A 19883-nucleotide genomic window follows, 5' to 3' on the forward strand; every position below is an offset into this window, starting at 1 on the left:
AAGAATGAATCAAATCGATGATTCACCACCACCACCAACAGAAGATGGTTTATGTTATATTTTCTATTTATTTTAAATCATCACAAAACAAGATCATTACAATCGAAAAATACCAATCATACTTAATATTAATACCGATAGTAATATTCAAATATATATTAAATTTATATATTTGTTATTTCTTTTTATAAAAGAATTAAGAAGAATAAGAAGTTCAAAGTTTTTTTTATTTAATTAACAAAAATCTTTTAAAAAAAAAATAACTAATTAAAATTTTAATTTAATTTTATGAATTTAGTTACTTACTTTATTAAATAAATCAGAGAGAGAAAAGAGATAAAAGAGAATGAATAACCTTTCACATATAATACTTCAAAGGATAGTTTCATTTTTAGATTCAAATGTAGATTTAGTTTGTTTGAGTTTGACGTCGAAGCGACTCTATGTGGAGAGAGAACGATACATATCACTGAATCCCAAACACTTAAAATATTCTTATGACTACTATGAAAGTGTCAATATATCGCTAAACTCATATAGAACACTCATCAGTAAAGCACTGGACAACTACGATTCACTCTCAATGATATACTTGGATCAACAAGACAATGATCTACATTATCATAACATCAATAATATTGTAAAATTTATATGTTTGTATAACAATATTGTTAAGCTTGTCTAATAGATATTAATGATATTAGATCTAACAACCGTGTTACTACTACTTTTATTGATCAATATTTAGATAACAGACCTTATAAGATAAAGAATGTAAAACAACTGAAATTCGGTAGTAATTTCAGTCGTGATATAATTAAGGGATACATCCCGGAGGGCACAGAGGAGATAAAGTTTAGTACGTATAGAGAGTTTGAGATTATGCCCGGCGCCATTCCATCAACTGTAAAGACTATTTTGTTTGGCGGTGGTTTCAATCAGCAGTTGACTGCTAACTTGCTGCCAGCGACTCTGACACGACTCGAATTTGGAAAGAACAACTATGTTCCGATTGAACCTGGGGTATTACCACCGACTCTGGAGTACTTGAAGCTTGGCAAAGACTTTGACCAGCTGCTGACGAAAGGCGTGCTACCAGAGTCACTGACTACGCTATTGTTCGGACCTGACTATAATCAGCCGCTCGAACTCGGTGTGCTGCCTCCCAACTTGACGGTGTTGGAGTTTGGCTATCACTTTGATCAGGAGATACCGTCGGGCTTGCTACCGCGGACTATCACCAAGCTGAAACTAGGTGGATTCAACCATGAGCTGCAGCTTGGTTCGCTTCCGACCAGCTTGACACACCTCACTTTCGGGTCGGATTTCAACCAGGTGATTCCACCGAATGTTCTGCCCGCCGGATTGAAACGCCTGGAGATGGCAGAAGATCGCATCTCGAATTTCAATCAGGCGCTACCGGTTCTACCAGAGTCGCTGACCCACCTGATATTGAATGACGACTTCAACCAGAGTCTGGTCGGTGTTTTGCCGGCGGGACTACTACACTTGTCGCTTGGTATCGAGTACAAACAGGTGCACTCTTTCGAAGAGTTGAATTTGAACAAGCTGGAGTATCTCGAGTGCAGCAGCGACGAAGAGAAGCTGTTGCCGACTGGCCCGCTGCCACACAGCGTCAAAACGCTCAACACAGGACACAACTTTGAACTTGAATTTGATTCGTCGCTCATACCAAGCACAGTTACCGCGCTCGAGCTTGGCGAGTGTTGGAATTGCTTGCCTACCGAAGGAATGTTTCCATCGACTCTTAAGTCCATCAAGTTTGGCGATGATTTCAATACGACCATTAAGGTCGGTGTGTTTCCAGAGGGTTTGGAGCGTTTGGAGTTTGGTGATAACTTTGATTCGCAAATTGAAAAAGGTGCGCTTCCACACTCGCTAAAGACACTGGTGTTCAACAAGGTATTCGACCAGTCGCTGGACGGCGTTATTCCGCCGGCACTCGAAGAGTTGACACTCTCAGAGTACTACGATCAGGCGATCAAAGCCGAGGATATTGCATCGGTGACAAAGCTGAATATCGTATTCCAGTTTGACCCAATACACGTGCTACCAAAGAAAACCAACATTCAAAAGATTCAGGCGATCAACGGAGACACCATCGATATACGACGACTGAGTCACGACCAGCTCCTAGTCATGAGAAACAATATGCAAGGTGCAATCCTAAAGGAGAGTAGCTTAGCTCATTTCATCTTCCAGTTCAATGGTTTCAAAGGTGATGACTTTGAATATGATGACGAAGAAAACGATGAAGACGATGAAGACGACGAAGATGGCGATGACGACGATGATCTATACTCTGACAGTGACGATCATTTCCATGATCATCATGATGTTTACTTTTTCAATGAGGATGACGATGATGATGATGATGATGATGAATTTTATGATGAAGATGAGGAAGAAGATGAAGATGAAGATGATTTATATGGTTCAGATTCGGAAGAGCATGATGATAGTGATTTAGTTTACCCAGGAGATTATGATTCAGATGTAGAAGAAGATAGCTCAGATTTTTGATAAATCAATAAAACATGTTGTATACATAAAAAAAAAAATAAATCAAAACAAATGTTTTCTTTTCTTTTTATTTAATCTAATGATAAACAATGTAATTAATATTACACTCTCTACCACTGAGAGATAGGATTTTTGATCTTGAGTTTTCCTCATTTGTTTAAATAGCATCACTATGAACAGGCTGTCAAAGCGAGTAATCTATAGACACTGAATGGCTGCATGAAAACACAATACTTTCATTCCCGGTGTAGCTATTGGATCAACGCCACAGTAAAGCAATAGTATCTCACAGTTGGGAAAAATAAAAAAAATAAAACATTCCATTGATCAAGTTTATCAATCCACATGAGCAAGCTCACAATATACATATGATTTTCTCCTACGATTAGAACTAATAAAACAATACAACCTTTGATTCCAGTTTACTAAATGAGTAAAGTGTGTAATGATATTGATAACCAACCCCTTTCATTATTCTTTACAAAAATGAAAAATTAAATTTGTAAAATAATAAAATGGCACATGTAGTTTTTGGTGGTAATGATCGATCTTTTTTTTTTTAAAAAGACAACTAAATAAAAAAATAAATAGATTGGTAATGAATACAATTATCACATAATATCTATTTATTCTATCTTTTAATATAAATGATCATTTCATATCATGATCGTCAAAAAAGGTTGTTATTGGAATTTAATTAGTAGTTTGTTTTAATTAAATCTCAAACTACTGCAGTTTCTATAGGTAAGATTGTATTGTATAAATGCTAATGATAAGCAATCAATCAATCATTTATTAATTACAATAATCTTCAAAAATGAAAACTATAACAATAATATTATCGTTTTGTATATTTATTAATAGTATTGAAAGTAGTGTAGATTCATTCTACAGAAACTTGAAAATCGATCAAAAATTCACCTTTGATTATGTAATTGTTGGTGCTGGTTCAGCTGGAAGTGTCGTTGCAAATAAACTATCTAATGATCCAAATAATAAAGTATTATTAATTGAAGAAGGTATGATGGTTATTTAAATATAATACAAACAGAATGTTAATTTTTAATTATATAATAACTTTTAAGGTGGATATTCAACCGATATTTATAGAGCAAGAGATACATTACAATATGCAGAGCATTTCATTCTGAGTCCTGATATGAGCATTACAAAGATCTTTCAAAATGCAAGGTATGAAGCGACCAATAATCGTGTGATCGAATCGTTGCGTGGAAAAGTTGCTGGTGGTTGCAATGCCATCAATGGTATGGTTGCTTCGATCGGTAATTCCTATGACTACAATGATTGGGCTACGATCACCGGTGAGTCTGCGTGGGCGTGGAATAACACCGTCTATCCAATTCATATTCCCGATATATTCGAGCATATCCCTTTGAAATACAATAATGATTCCGACAGTATCAACAGTGAGCTAAGAGATGCGCTGGGCAATCTCGGATACGAACACAATACCAATCAATTCGATGGATCTACCTATGGATTTACACTGAGTGTTGCTACTCAGAAGCTAGGTGAAGATGGACTACACCATCGTGTTACTTCATTCTCACAGTATGTCGATTCCATCAGTAGAGTTAGAAACAACTTATCAATTTTCGTCAGACACAAAGCGCTGAGAATCGATTTCGATACAACTGTGACACCACCCAGAGCCAAAGGTATCTATCTGAAGAATGTTTTCAGAGGAGAGTATATCTATGTTGAAATCGGAAAGGAATTGATTCTCTCGGCTGGAGCATACGATTCACCTCTGCTCTTGCAATTCAGTGGTGTAGGAGATCCCAATCATCTCTCAAAGTTTGGAATTGAAACTGTGATTAACTCACCGTATGTCGGTAAGAACATGGTCGATCATTTATCGATGGCCGTTGTTGGTAGACCACTCAAGTATCATGGACAAAGAGTATTCAAGAGAGATGATTCACCTTACAATGGATATCGTGTATTCGGACCAAAGTCAACTGACAAAAAGATAAAATGGGTTAACAGCATGGGTGCCATTCCACTTCCACTGATATTTGGAACGAGATTCCTCTGCTCCATTGAGATGGTCGCACCTACCACCGTTGGTTATATAGAGATTGAGAGACTAGAATATGATAACGAAACCTTTGAAAGACCACTTCTCAGAGTCAATCATCTAAGTGATCCAGTGGAGATGGACTATGTCATCGATGGTCTCAACTCTTGTAAGGACACTGAAAGAGAACTCATTAAAATGGATGTGATCAATGAACATGGTGGATCGTTTGGTTTAATAGATATAACAGAGACCAATATCGATAGAATCAAGAGTTCAATAAGAAGTTCCATTATGACAGCCTATCATCCCCATGGAACTCTGAGAATGGGACCTCAAGATGATATCACCTACCCAACCAATGGACAACTAAAACTCAAAGGTTCAGCGAATATACGTATCATTGACGCATCAGTCATACCAATATCACCATCTGGAAATACCAACTTGCCAAGTATCATTGTTGGACTTCAAGGATCCAAGTTTATTCTTAATGATAACTAAATATCTGCAGTTGATTCTGTTTAAATAGTGTAAAGAGTTTAATAAAAAATATATATTTTTTTGGATTATATATTTCATTTTTATTTATATTTAACTGTATAAAAATGTTAAAAAAAAAAGATATTATTATATGTCTAATGTTGTGGTTGTTCTTTATATTTTTTGTTTTTTTCTTTGTTGTTAAATTTTTTTTGATCTTTAATTTAATTTATTGGATACCTCCATTTACATCTCTTAGAATCTTCATGATACCTGATGTTGCACTTACTTCTCCGCTGACAACCTCTGAGGTTGTTCCATTGGTAAGTTGAATTCTAAATGTCGACAAGGTGTCGTCCATCTTGTTGGATTTTGGTGTGTTGGCTTTGTTTGGATTTGGTTGGATGGTGGCCTTGGTTCCAGCTGGGTATCCAAACTTGACAGTGTAGATATTGGCTCTCAAACTTTGGAAGATGTAATAACCAGCTCTGTTGGTGACCTGTGGGGTAACTACGTTAGAGTAACCGTCGAGTGGGGTTTCACCGGTAGCTGGGTTAACCAACGATACTGTGATTCCTGAGATTGGGGTATCTACACCGATATCGTAGAGACCATTCTTGTTGATATCATTGAAGGCATAACCACTGAGGGCATAAATGGCGAATGGAAGTGGAGTTGGAGCAACACCGTCTTGGCATTTGGTCAATGCATAGTAGACAACTTCAGAGTCAGAGAACGAGGTGTAACAGAAGGTGATGTTGTCAGTGTCACCCTTGAACTGGTAGATCTGGTAGTTTGGATTGTCACATTGCTTTTCGAAGCAACCAAGTTGGGTCTGGGTAGCAGTCTTACGCTCCTCCATTGGTGGACAAGCGGTACCGTTGTCGTTGAAGTTTCCAGAATGAAGACTCTTCCAGTCGTTGGGGTTGTTTGGTGTACCATTCAATGAACTTTCAAAAGTTAATTTGTCGTAACCATCGACGTTGGCAACCATGAGACACATTCCAGAGACTGGTTGGTCAAAGGTGAACGATTTACAAGTTGGACCATTTCCTTTGCAATTGAAATGGGCCATCATTGAAGCCATACCTGGGTTGGTTGATGAGACTCCAAAGAAATTTTGGAGATCGGTATTGTTGATACAACTCGATGGCATTGGGATGGTGGTACCTATAACAGTAGTTGGTTTGGCTTGGGTGGCTGGCTTGGAAATGTTGAAAGAACCCAAGACAGAGTCGGTCATTCTTTTATTTTCATTCGCATTACCAGAGTATGAATCCAAAATACAGGATAAATCGGGTGGCTTTGAATATTGCAAATCCGTTTTTTGGGCATTTATAGTGTAAATGGCCACCAACAAAACCACCAAGAGAAAGAGCTTCATCCTTTTTGTTGTTTCAAAGAAAAAGTTTTTGATACTAATTAGTAATTATAATAGTAAAAATATTATTAAAATCCTACTTTAAGATTTATAAAGAATAGTAAACTAACTAACTATGATTCAATTCAAAAGAAGAGATGAAAAAAATGATTAGCTAAACTGACATATATTTATAATGATAAAAACAATCCATAATAATATTATAATTATAAATCATATACAGAATTGATGTGTATGCAGTAAAGTAAATATATCTTAAGGGTGTATATAACACCATCAGAATTTATCACTTCATAACAATGAAACAATGTACCTCACTTGAGCACTAGTGTATAGGATTAATTTTCATTTTCAAATGAAATAAAGTAGAAGTAGGCTGAATTGTTGAAGTTAACAAGTATGCAATCATTCATCATTTTTAACAATGTTAAATGATTTTTTTTAATTTTCAATTAGATGCAATATGAAATTATGATAAAAAGTGTGTTATTTCATTAAATTTTTTTTGCACAACTTTCTTTGTATTCTCGCATTATTTTTGAAAAAATTTTTTCATTTTATGCGGGAGGGATAAAATGAAATTACACAAGTGAACTACTATTTACTATGAGTTATGTGTTTTTACCATGATTATATTATTTTTTGATTATAAAATGATATATGAAAGATCAACGTGGTGGGTTGATTTCATTCCAATTTATTCTGAAAAAAAATATGAAACATTTGTTGGTGTGTTTAATAAAAAAACCCCACGTTAGTTAATTAAAAATCTGTGTAAAGAGAAAAGTTAATTTAACACATACCAGATTAAATTTAACATATTACAATCAGATTAGTTATAGTATAAGGGAATAAAAAAAAATAAAGATTTATTTAATATTTAATAAAGATTTTTAAAAGATTTATTTTATGTTTTTTTGAAATATTTTTACTTAAGAAATTGTTAATATTTTTTTTATGTTTTTTTTTTGATTAAATTTATATGATTCCTCCATTCATGTCTCTTAGAATTCTTGATGTATCTGTTATAGGATCAATCTCTCCTGATGAAACCGGAACAGTTTGATCTGAATTTAATATAAATTTAAATGTTTTGAAGTTATCGTAGATTTTGCTGGTTTTTGGCATTGTTTGGATAGTAGATGGCATTTGAGTTACAACTGATCCTCCTTTGAATTCAAAATTAACAGTATACCATCCTCCCAGAAGCGCTATTTATTTTAAAAATTATTAGTAACAAATAAATTGTGTGAAATTAATATTAATCGTACCTTGGAAAATATAATATCCATAGGAATTTGTAATAGCTGGTGCGACCCGATCGTTGAATGCATCGAATGGTACTTGTCCTGTATTTTCATTTATTATGTTGACTCTAATATTAGGTAAAGGCATATCTACACCAATATCATAGATTCCATTTTTGTTCAGATCTCTAAAGGCAATACCACTCACTGCATATTTAACACCAACTACTGGTGTTGGTCTTTGTGACACAGGACATGCAGTCACTGCATACGATACCATTCCATTCTCTGAATGTGATTCATAGCAAAAAGTGATATTATCTACAGTATCATTCATTCTGTAGATGCTGTAGTTTGGATTTGCACAATCTTTGGAATAACAACCCAGTATCAAATTGCTAGTGGTTGCCTTTGAATCTATGGGAGCACAGTTTGGTCCACTCGGGTCAAAGATACCTTGAGATACGAAATTCCATTTAGTTTGTGGAATAGCAACTCCCATGCTACTTGACTGAACAATTAACTTGTCATCGGCATCGACATTGGCAACTAATATACAAACACCTGCTGTTGGTCTGTCTAGTTTGAAAGTTTCGCAAGTTGGACCTTCACCTCTGCAATTGAAATGTTGAACCATTGATGCAAAACCTTGATTTCCAGAAGAAAGACCAAAGAATTGAGCAAGCTGAGTATTGTTTATACATGGAGATGGCATCTTGTAGTTTCCACTGATAATTGAAGTTGCTTTGGTTTGGCTGCTTGGTTTACTTATACTAAAGGATCCAAGCGATCCATCTGTAATTCTGAATTCTTGATTAGCTGATCCAGAGTATGGATTAATAATACAAGATAGATCAGGTGATTTGAGAAACTGTAAACTTCTCATATTTAATCCATTGACTGAACTTATGGTCAGTAACGAAACCAACAAGAATAAACCTATTAATATTGATTTCATTTTTTTTATTTTCTTTTTGCAAGTTAAGAAAATAAATTAGAAAATTATTTATTATTATAATTTCTTAATATCCATTAAAATTAAGTTATCATATGAATTCATTTGTTAATAATAATAATTATTATTCCAAAAATAATTAATAATAATGATCATTTCTATTTACATTATTACATTAGTGATCCCTACCACTCCCATCATACATTCTCAAATAACAACAATGAAATAATATTATTTCAATCTGCACACAACAGTAACAATGAATAAAAGTTTTTTGTTATAACACTGCGTGTGAAATTTTTTAAAATGATTGCTATGTTTACACATGATGGTGGTGCTTTATTGATGATCATATTTTTTCACCAGCATCCAATTTATTATTATTTCATTTTTATTGGTTTTTTTATTGTTATTGTTATTATTATTATTTCTTATTTCTTGGTAGTTCCTGTTGGTAATATAGTTCTGAGATCGGTATTGAGTCCACCCCAACCTCTCTGTCTTACCTGAGTTATTTCATTGTCAGACCACATACATACTCTTCCATCAATATCACCAGAGTAGAGTTTTTGTTGATCACTGTGAAATTTAAATAGTTTGTTAGTTATATGAGTGTTTAAATTATGATCATAGCTATTCGACTTACTTTGTTAGATATATTGATGTTACAGAATTTGTATGAGCAGTGGGGCTGTGGAATGTAGCTCTAAGAATAATTACATTCTTGTAGGCGAGTGGCGAGAGTGGTTCGTTGTCAATCGATGGGAGGAGACGACTCTCCAATCCCCAGATCTTGATCTTACCGTCTCGGTGTCCGGTGATCAAAACATTCTCGTTCAACCACTCTGGTCCCTTTGACCAGAGCACAGAGGTGATTTGATCGTAGATAATCTGTGAGGTCTTATAGGAGAGCATCAAGTCACCGTTGATCGTGTAGATATTTATGGTGGTACCAGAGCAGGTTACGATATCACCGGTGGTGTCGTGAACACCAATGCAAGAGATGGGACCATCGTGTCCAGTAAGTGTTCTAGTGTAACACAATCTATTGAGATCCCAAATAATGCATGTCTGATCTTCTGAACCACTGACAATCACTGAATAAGGTCTGGAAGCAGCCAGAGCTGTCACTGTTCCAGTGTGTCCAATCAATCTCTTTGATAGCGAGAATTTCTTTAGATTATAAACACAAACCATCTGAAAAAAAAAAAATATACAATTATTAACAGTTGATTTAATTTGATAAATTGATAAAAACAATACTTACACTATCAGTTCCACCACTGACACAAATGTTTCCATCGTCAGTTGCTGTTAGACAAGTGAGTGGACCATCGTGGTGATCTTCCAATGCTTTTACTTTATCACCGGCACTGTGATAACGGATGCTACCATCTGGTAATCCCCATGCCAGGTAACGAGTGAAATTGGGTGGTAACAAATGCTTGTAGAAACCGGCGGGAGCACAACGCTCGTTAATGAGACGAATCTGTCCAACTGGTTCTCCAATATCCTTAATAAAGTTTCCAACGAGTGTTTTCGCGTAGAATGGGAATGAAGGAAGGATTGACTGACGTTTTGGATGTGGTTTATCAAAGAGTTGCTTTGGAGTCTGTCCAAAGTTATTGATCTGTGCAATGGTTGCAGCCTTCTCGATTGGATCCTCAATGAGATCGATATTAACGGCACCTTCATAGGTGAGGTAGTAGAATACGTTGAGAGCATCCTCTGCTGCCTTACCTTGCTGGCGATAACCAAAGATCAAGTCGATCCACTCGTGAATATGCTCGGATACATAGTCGGATTCCAGTGCTTTACGATGCAGACGAATGAATTCGTGGACGGAACCCTTTGCCCATGGAGGCAAGACGACATCATTGATGGCTTCTCCACCTTGTTTGTTTCCAAAGTTGAACTTGTTGGTGTTGAGAAGGAACTCGGGGAGATAGTAAAACTCGGGGATCAACTCCATGATGGAACCAGTCGAACCGCACGATGAAGAAGTCCACGCCTCTGAAATGGAACTGAAAAGACGATCGGCTTGATCCCAACGACCAGACTGCAACTTGAGGAAGTGCTGGGTGAATGGCTCCAAACGAATCAGGTAGTAGAGCACGATCGCAGCTGAGGAATAATGAGTACCGTAATGGAACTTTGGTACGCGTTGATTGTGTTCGTTCAGTTCTTGGTCGTCCCAATTCTCGAAACGCTCTCTAAACTTCTCTGCACGCTGTTCGTCGAGCGCACCCATTGGCTTGGAGAGATCACGATAGACCGACTGGTCGTCGAGATCCAAATCATCGGATTCGTAGTCACGTAGCACCCATGGGAAAACGGGATACTGTGTAAGATCGTTGTAGGAACGACCAGCCAGAGTATTCAAATGCATGAGATACTGGAAGTTTGATATTTGTCTTTGTTGCCACTTGAGAGTCAGTGGCGACTTTCTCCAGATCGAAGTAAACTTCTCCTTGACACCGAGATCACGGTCATCCTCGACTGTTTGCGATCCACTGATGCCCGATACATCACCAATACTGTTATTAGATACGTTGGTAACGATTCTATAGTGAACTTCCTCGCGAGTCATCTCATCTTTGAAAACAATCAGGGTATTACGTCCGTCGGTGGAGAACAACTCAATGGCGACAGGACGCAACAGATGGCGACGTTTGAGAACTTCTCTTACGTCGTCCCATCCCCACTTCATGTAGTTGTGTGAAATGACTTTCTTTGCTGGCAAAACTGTACCCTCTGCCATCCATTCCATATTGATCTTCTCTTCGACTTCAGAGATCTCTCCGGTATGCTCATCCTTGGCATAGCCATCAAAGATGTACAAGTTGACCGGACAGAACAAGAGAATACCTTCAATCTTGTCCATACCATCGACACTTCCACAATTGAACATAACTGAACCCAATTTCGGATTACGTCTCATCTCCTCACGCAAATAGGTTTGATCATAGGGATCCAACAATCTTGTGAATGCAAGATTCTCCTCTTCATTGGTAGACATACCAGTGTTTTCCTCTTGCTCCTCGATTTCCTCTTCGTCAGGTTGATTGAATGCTTGAGGAGGTGCTTGACTAGTCAACGATGGTGTTCCAGATTGTTGATTCGTGTCGGTATCGACATCGCCAGAGAGTATCGATTGCTTCTCATCTTCGGTGAGAGTGAACAACTTGGATTCACTACCCTCTGTGATGTCCTCACTTGACGATTGCAACGGTGATTCCGGTGGTGTGATATCAGTGGATGCATTCAAAGGCGATCCAGATTCCGATGGTAACTTGGAGCTGGTCGATATGCCAGACGATATGCTGTTGACAGAGGAGAGCAGTGAGCTACTTCTCTTCTTGGTGGATGAACTTGGTCTGGTACCAGATTGGCTGCTCTGTTGCTCATTGTTATTATCGGCACTGGACAAAGCAGGAGAAGAGCTTGAGAGGACTGTTCCGTCGGCAGTTGTAAACTTCCAGTAGGCTGGCTCGAGTAGCTCGGCATCTGGAGTACCAGCGATATCCATAAACGCCTTGGAGTCATCTGAGCAAGGCAATGGGATAAGTGAGCTGTTGCTCTCTACAAAGGTAACAGGGATATATGGATAGTTTTTGTAGAAATCATAGTTCTTCTCGGTCTTCTTTCTCATACGATACGGTCCTTCAGTAGAGTCAAGCTTGAACTTGTCGAGTGGCGAAGGCAGAGTTGGTCCCCAAACAGCACGCTCTCTAGTGATCTGATCTCTCATGGCTTCGAATTGCTTGGCATTGAACTTTTGTTTGTCGTTCTCCAACTGTTTGATCTTCTTCTTTCTCTCTGCTTCTGTGCGCACAAAGAATTCCACCTTCTTTGTGGTGTGCTCGTTCTTCTCTTTCTCGTTGGCACTGGCTTTGGTTTCGGTCTTCTCACGCTTCTGAGTACGCTCTTTTCTACGGTATTTAATATCGGCCATGTAGTCGGCTGCCGACTTGCGCTCGGCGTTGGTAAAGTTGAGGTGAGCACGCTTGGCATTCTCCTCAAAGACCATGTTGAGTTGCGTGATGTTTTCTAGCATCCAACGATTGAATTCGCCAGATCCCTTGGACACCAGCAAGTCAAATCCAGGACGAAGATCGATGACCTCTCCCTTTTGCTGTGTCTTTAGGGAGAGTGTCCAATTGAGTGTCTCGGCAAATGGTGATTTCAATTGGACGAGCAGCTTCCACAGTTTGATGGCAGACTCGAGTGTGTCTGCTGCACTCTCACCAAAGGTCAATCGGAACAAAGGATAACATAGTGAACCAATGAAGTCGGCATCGTTGTTGTTGTCACTAAAGATAATACGTTGGTGATTCAAAATATGATTGATTGTGAAACTCAGTTCGCTGTCCGAAGCATTGTTAATCATATACAAGATAATACGATTCAAACTACGATAGATTGGTTGTACCTGTTTGATGGAGGGACGATCCGCTTCCAATTTCTCGAGAATCTTGATCAAGAACAACAAGATTCGTTTGGAAATGTGTTTGAAGATGTCGAGGTAGACACGATCGACCAACATCGAGCAGAACTTGACAAGATTTACATGCACTCCTCTGTCGGTCTCAAAGAACTCGCTCTTTGTGATGTTGGTCTCTATGGTGTAGAGAATCTCAAACAATATACGAGTGTGATAGGTGATATAGTCGTCGTCGGTAGTCTTCAGTGGAGTTCCATCGAGGACTGCCTCTGCAATCGGTATGGCGCGACTAGATTTTCTCAGTGCAGACAAAACGATCTGACAGAGGAATTTCAACACCAAATCCAATACTCTATCTTTCTTGGGAGGTGTCGAGTTGTTCGATTGGAGAGTCTGACTTGCTGGAGGCAAGTTGACAGAGCCGTTCGGGAAGAGAATGGCAATCAGCGACTCAATGAGGGTGGCACGGTAGAACTCTTGTTGGAAAGAATGATTCTCGTGGAACAAGTACATAAAGTAGGTGAGCATTGTATGTTGGAGGTTCGATGCAACTTCGGGTGTAGCCGATGGCATCAACGGTGGAACGACACCAATGTCGGAAACACTACTCGAGAAATTATTGTTGATGCTCGATGAACTGCTGACCGAAGTTAGATTGGCGGAAGATTGCGAGTGAGAAATAGAGATACTGGCTCGCTTCTTTTTGTTTGACCAAGATGGCTGTTGTCCGTCGGTCTCTTCGAGGGCACCTGCTAGCTCCAATGTTCGCTCCTCAACCTTGCTCAAGAGTGAACCAACAAATTGAAATACACTTGAACTTGTATTGGTTTGTTGTCCTCCCGAGGTGGTGGTGGAGGAACTACCACTACTCTCTTTGGTTGGTGTTCCAATGGTTTGTGAAACAGCTAGTGGTGAAGATTGAGGTGAAGATGATGTCGATGAGATATGTGGTGACATATTACCAGTGGAATAAGGTGGAGTTGGTGAGAGTCCGCCAAAGTCGAGGATTGAGGTGGATCCGTCGCCGCTACCAGTAGAGTTACCGGAACGATCTTGAACGCTACGATAGTTGTCCTCGTAGCTACGCTTGACAAGCGAGAGAATCAACTCTGCCGCTTCAATACAATAGAGTTTTTGCTCGTTCAGTTTGAAGATGTGGAGTAATTCGTGGAACTCAAGATAGTTGGTCGATCCAGGAGTTTGTTGGTCGAGCAACGACTGTGGAGTGCTGCCAAGGAGCAAGTGTGTCAGTGTCACATAGATCTCTTGATAGCCGCATAGATTACCGAGAATCTTTGAGAGCAACTTGAATCCAGATTTTTTAACAAAGGAATGGCAGTAGTCTGACTTTATGAGGAAGAAAGCGACAGAGACACGCAGTGCCAAGGCAACGGAAAGAGGTGGATGCTGCTCGTTGATAAAGAAGAAACTCCAGAACGATGAGACACGACGATAGATTACACTGGTGTCTTTCGAGGTGGTAACCACTTGGAGGAACATCTGGAAGACACGATTGACAGTTCGATTCATTCTCGTTTCACCGCCGACCAAACGCTGCGAGTGGCGACGACGCGACGGCTGTCCATTCAGCCCGGATATCAAGAACGCCGAGATCAAACGAACGTCGTCTTCAATCAGCTTCTCATTGAACATATTGAACAACACTGTGATGATATTGGGAACGATATCTTCGCAAACCGTATCGTCCTGGAGAATGTCAAAGAGATCCTGAATGAGATGAATCTTTCGCAAGCTGTCAGAGTTGAATTGATGTTGATGATTGTCCACAATCAAATCGCTGAATCCTTGCAACACGAATTTCTGAATGTCGAGCGAGGTGTTCTTCCAGAGCTGATAGTTCATCAAGATGTATTTACACGCATTCCAATTGGCGACGGTACCTTCGTTGCGATTGGCGACACCAGTCACCGAAATATTACCGTTGATTCCGACAATGTCAAAGAGTAACTCGATGATCTGATTGTTGAAATACTGTGATTTACGACGGAGAACCCAAGCTCCCAATTCGTAACCGTTGATCTGTGACATCTCATGGGTGTTTGTAGAGTGACCTTGAATGACACCGACCAGCAGTCGCATCGCGTCGTGAAGTGTTTCCGAGCTGTTTGCTTTCTCCAAGAGAAGCAAGGCAACTGGCATTCCACCGATCTTTCTTATGCCATCGGCAACCTTGTTACGACGGAATGCTTCGACATTACCCATCAACTGTCCTCTCAGCTTACCACTGAGATCGGCTTGATTGATAATCTCCACTTTGACATCGGGATCCTTTGTCGGGGTGTCGCGACTCGATCCAACAATATACTCAATGTGAGGTGGCAGTGTTGATTTCTCGTTGTTCTGTTGGTTGATTCCGTGACCTTTGCGTGTGATTCTCTTGTTGTTGGCGCACAGACCAATGATGATGTGCGATTCGTCGATTTGCATCGAGAGTTTGACGAGATTGAGTGGACCGAGCTGGTCGCCATAGTCCAGCTCTTTGATGGCCGTCAAGTTCTGGTGATTGATAATCTCGTAGGTTTGGTACGGTGAGAAACGACCCTTGAAATTGGCACTGTAGTTTGGTCCGAGGAAATAGATGGTGTTGATATGCTTCGAGGACATTGGCTCCTCAGTCAGGTAGAATGGTCCGATTCGCCAGATCTGCTCGCCGGTGTAGCGATTGGGTAGTGCCGATCCGATATCACAGAAAAGGTTGCCTGATGCTTGTGCCGGGTATTGAGCTTTCGATGCTGTCTGCTTGAGGAATCCATTGACAAACAATTTAAAGTCGGTTCCACTGAGTAGACGACGCGAATGTACTATTCCAATGTGATACCACTTGCCTTCTTCGAATGTGAAACTCGGGAATTCAATGACATACTTTGAGTTGTTGAGGATGTGCACTGTCAACACACCGGATTTGATAAAGATGGTGAGATTCGAACGTTTGTCTTCAGAGTAGATCTGAAGCAGGTCGATCTGTGGACCGTTCTTCTCGATGTACAGCCAAAAGATGATGGTGTATCCGTTGGTTGGTGGCCACTGGTGTTGTTGAATCGGCAAGTGGATGTAGCCGTGACTGACACGGTTGTTCGGGTTGAACTCAAAGTAGGGTGGAGTCGACGGAGACTTTGCCATCGACGCCAGGATCTTGAGTAGAACCTCAGGCGAGTGTTCCGGCTGCAACAAACGAACGAATCGTCGCAGCTCCGAACCCGACAGACAATTGGCACCGACCGTTTGTATCAGCTTGAGGAGATGCGGTTGCAGTGGATCGTTGACATTCATCAGCGACTTGGGGAATTTCGTTAGAATCCAATCGGGGATCGACAGCTTTGAGAGTGCCTCCTGGTTGAAACGGCCATAGTCTGCCATCTCATTCAATCGCTTGATGATATCCAACACGTAGTCGGGATTGTCAATGTGAGGAATGATATCGAGAATCACAAGGAATGCATCGACATTGTTGATCAGCATACGATTGCCAATGGCTTCGCTTCCATTGAGATTCTCTGTGACCATATCGAAAATAAAGTCGACGACACGCGAAGCATAGAGAGTCGAGAGGACACCGGTCATCATCAGACCCGAAGCAAAAGTAGAATAGCCAATCTGCTGTTCGAAAGAAGTTCGATTCAGTGTGTTTCCACACAACGCCGAAGTTGTAATTCTGCAGATCGATTCGAGCAACGCCAACTTCTCATTGTCCTCAAACTGTGATTTCAATACGCTCTCCTCGATATCCTCTTCACTTTCCTCGACAACAGTCTGTTTATCATCTCCTCCTTCTCCTCCTACTTTTTCTTGTTGTTGCTGTTGTTGTTGATCTTGATCTTGTCTAGCTACCTCTGGTACAGTCTTTATAAAGCTTGACTCCATACCGATAAGCACTGAAATGATGGCAACGAAACCACCATGCTCTCTGAATGAATCTCTAGCATACTTTGAGATACCAAACAGCTTTCTGATTGCATTGAAAATATCAGTCTTCATTTGAATCGATCGGTGTGGACCCATCGTAAGAATCTTGATCAATCCATCGAATTCTCGCTGTGAGATATCTGGATCATACTTTATCAGTTGTTGTAAAATCCTCAATGCTTTACCTCTAACAAATCCATATGGTACTAAACATAATAGTGTATCAAAGAATCCACTAAAATTATAATCATCAAAGAGTTAATACATATTGAATAGTACTATTATATCTTTTTCAATTTGATACATTACTATCTTCTTGTGATTGCAATATTATCTGGATGTTCAGTTGTTAATAAATAAATTGAATCTAATAAAATTGTAAATGATTCTTGTTGTTTGTTGTTGTGATTACTATTGTTATTGCTGTTGTTATTATTATTTTTATCTACATTGCTATTGTTATTATTATAATCACTATGTTGTTGTTGTTGTTGATGTTGTTCACTGTTACTACTGTTGCTGTTATTATTTTTAATTTTTAAAGTTTGATATGTTATATGATCGATTGGTGTTTCTTTCTTTAATTCTATTGTCATTAAATCGATGACCTTGATGAGGATGTCCAAAAGTCCAGCCTCTCTAAAGATATGTTTATATCTAAACTCAAAGTTGACCAATGTCGAAATCAATTGGTAGATCATCTCCAATGTGAATACCGATGGATTCTCATTCAAGAGAAGAGAGAATGTACTCAACTCTTGGAATGGAACATAATTTAAAACTGTTACTACAAAGCATACTATTTTCATAACATGATACTAATAAATCGTTTAATTAGTATACGAATTAATATAAATATCAATAGCAATAGAATAGCCAACTTACTTTTAAAGGATTACTCAAGAATTCATAGTCCTGAATAAACTTTGTCAAAGTATTTAAATGTTGTAAAAGAAGAAAGTTGATTGGGTTCGACGAGTAGACTGTAAGAATTCTATCCAAAATCTTCAATCTATTCTCTTCGTATTTCGATTTCAAAAAGTATTTCTCTAATACTAGAAATGCTGATTCATTCTTTGTTATATATAATTGATCTATTATTATTAATGATGATGATGATGATGATGATTAATTTATAGAGAAAGAGAGAGAAGCAAGATAAGATAATGCATTAGATCAACTAGTTATTGATGATTATGATGATAATAGTATAATTACTTGATATTTCTTTAAGATTATGTGAAATTGAGGTTTGATAGGGAACAGGTGAACTCTCTGGTATTGTGATGTGGCCGTAACCAACGTAGATCAACGAACACAGTGAATCGAGGAAGAAGTCGATCAAGTAGGCTTTCTCCTTTGAAGACTCCAGTCTAAAGAGCGATGTCAACAAAAAGTTGTATCCATCGATCTTGTGGAAGTCGTCCAACAAAATGGCCGACTTTTTCGATGATTCCTGTAGAATCTTTATAATCATTTGACATATTGCAACATATGTCTCTGTTGTGAATGCAAAATAATTATTTAAATCTTGAATTAAATGTAATAATATTTTCTATTGTTTTATAACAACAATATAAAAAGTTAAATAATGTTATGTTATGTTAATGCTATATATTAAGTATGCGTATCTTACCTTTGAATTGATATATGTAATAGTTGGTGGATATAGATCGGTTAGATCGGTACCGAATGACACTATTTTGGAACGGAGTAGTCGGTGTGTGGCCGGACACTCGTTGGACATGAGACTGAACATGATGGAGAGGGTATCGGATTTCTGCAGTTCTTCGATGGCGTTCTTTTGCTTGGAGAGATTGCGTAGAGTGTGTATGATCTTGTCTTCGATGACACCCTTGGTAGACTCGAGTGTCACTATCGGTACTTGGAAGAGGTGTTGGAGTGTGCGCACGAGCGACGACGGAACCGACGCCTCCGACATGGCCTCGCATGCAACCGACGCCTCCGAGAGCAGCTCAATCGTGTAGAGAATCTCAAAGCCACAGCTACTGTTGCTGCCGGCCTGTGAGAAGTATTTGTATACCTCTTTCGAGTGCATCTCTTTGGTGAGTGGTTGTTGTTGCTGGCCGGTACCGCCACTACCAGGTTGTTGTTGTTGTTGTAGCTTTGCCAACTCCTGGAGATCTTTTACTAGACGACGTGAAACGGCAAAAGCAAATGCTTTGGCGTTGTTTCCAAAGATGTCGGTCATGTTGCGGACGTCCAACTTCTGGTCTTCGGCAAGCGCAATAAAGTGTGGGAGCAGACGATTGAGACGACTGATCTTGTCGCGGTCAGACTTACTCGAGAGAAAGTCTTGCCATAGCGAACGAAGTTTGGCAGTCGATGCCTGCTGTTGTTTTACAGAGGGAACCTCTGAACTAGTGAATATACTCCATAGATCAATAGATGGTGGTTGTTGTTGTTGCTGTTGTTGATTTGTAGTGGTTGTTGTTGTTGTTGATCTATTTGCATAACTATCATAATCTCTTCTTATTGGTGGTGTAGGTGGTGTTATTGGTTGTGGTGTTGGTGATAACGGAGAATGATGTCCACTTGTAGTTGTTGTCGTTGTTGTTCTAGGCGATAAATGATCATTTGTTTGTTGTTGCTGTTGCTGTTGTTGTTGTTGTTCCTGAAACAAAGGTAGATCTTTCACAAGATCCTTCATCCTACGAAACATTGCCATCTATTATTCTTCTTTCTTCTTTTCTTATTCCTATAATATATAAAAATATATCACTAACTAATAATACAACAATCCAACAACTAACTAAAAACTAAACTAAAAACTAAACTAAAAACTAAACTAAGGATCTAATCTAAAAATCAAATCAAATCTATAGATTTCTATATGTATGTAT

At 39.0% G+C, this 19883-nt stretch overlaps 6 protein-coding genes across 6 annotated transcripts; 3 read left to right on the forward strand and 3 right to left on the reverse strand.

Annotated features, from left to right (window-relative positions):
• Positions 1 to 4: 4 nt before the first annotated feature.
• On the forward strand, positions 5 to 1271 carry PPL_08698 (uncharacterized protein; the record flags this gene model as incomplete). Its single annotated transcript, XM_020579504.1, has 4 exons — positions 5 to 47; positions 195 to 219; positions 705 to 859; positions 1207 to 1271. The coding sequence occupies 4 exons, from the start codon at positions 5 to 7 to the stop codon at positions 1269 to 1271; spliced, it is 288 nt and encodes a 95-aa protein (XP_020430179.1).
• Positions 1272 to 1752: 481 nt separating this feature from the next.
• Positions 1753 to 2544, forward strand: PPL_08699 (FNIP repeat-containing protein; the record flags this gene model as incomplete). The annotated part of the gene is made up of 1 exon (XM_020579505.1): positions 1753 to 2544. The coding sequence occupies one exon, from the start codon at positions 1753 to 1755 to the stop codon at positions 2542 to 2544; it is 792 nt and encodes a 263-aa protein (XP_020430180.1).
• A 647-nt stretch (positions 2545 to 3191) lies between these two features.
• On the forward strand, positions 3192 to 5089 carry PPL_08700 (GMC family oxidoreductase; the record flags this gene model as incomplete). The annotated part of the gene is made up of 3 exons (XM_020579506.1): positions 3192 to 3226; positions 3409 to 3563; positions 3630 to 5089. 3 exons carry the CDS (start codon positions 3192 to 3194, stop codon positions 5087 to 5089), a joined length of 1650 nt encoding a protein of 549 aa, XP_020430181.1.
• Positions 5090 to 5297: 208 nt separating this feature from the next.
• On the reverse strand, positions 5298 to 6311 carry PPL_08701 (uncharacterized protein; the record flags this gene model as incomplete). Its single annotated transcript, XM_020579507.1, has 1 exon — positions 5298 to 6311. One exon carries the CDS (start codon positions 6309 to 6311, stop codon positions 5298 to 5300), a length of 1014 nt encoding a protein of 337 aa, XP_020430182.1.
• Positions 6312 to 7427: 1116 nt separating this feature from the next.
• PPL_08702 (uncharacterized protein) lies at positions 7428 to 8654 on the reverse strand (the record flags this gene model as incomplete). The annotated part of the gene is made up of 2 exons (XM_020579508.1): positions 7428 to 7660; positions 7721 to 8654. 2 exons carry the CDS (start codon positions 8652 to 8654, stop codon positions 7428 to 7430), a joined length of 1167 nt encoding a protein of 388 aa, XP_020430183.1.
• Positions 8655 to 9082: 428 nt separating this feature from the next.
• lvsA (BEACH domain-containing protein) lies at positions 9083 to 19708 on the reverse strand (the record flags this gene model as incomplete). Its single annotated transcript, XM_020579509.1, has 11 exons — positions 9083 to 9230; positions 9298 to 9848; positions 9919 to 12964; positions 13046 to 13083; positions 13222 to 17254; positions 17329 to 17837; positions 17905 to 17934; positions 18076 to 18113; positions 18238 to 18574; positions 18656 to 18717; positions 19030 to 19708. The coding sequence occupies 11 exons, from the start codon at positions 19706 to 19708 to the stop codon at positions 9083 to 9085; spliced, it is 9471 nt and encodes a 3156-aa protein (XP_020430184.1).
• Between the last annotated feature and the right edge of the window lie 175 nt (positions 19709 to 19883).

Source organism: Heterostelium album (genome assembly GCF_000004825.1).
Source record: "Heterostelium album PN500 unplaced genomic scaffold PPL_scaffold9, whole genome shotgun sequence".
In the NCBI taxonomy this organism is placed as follows: Eukaryota; Evosea; class Eumycetozoa; order Acytosteliales; family Acytosteliaceae; genus Heterostelium; species Heterostelium album.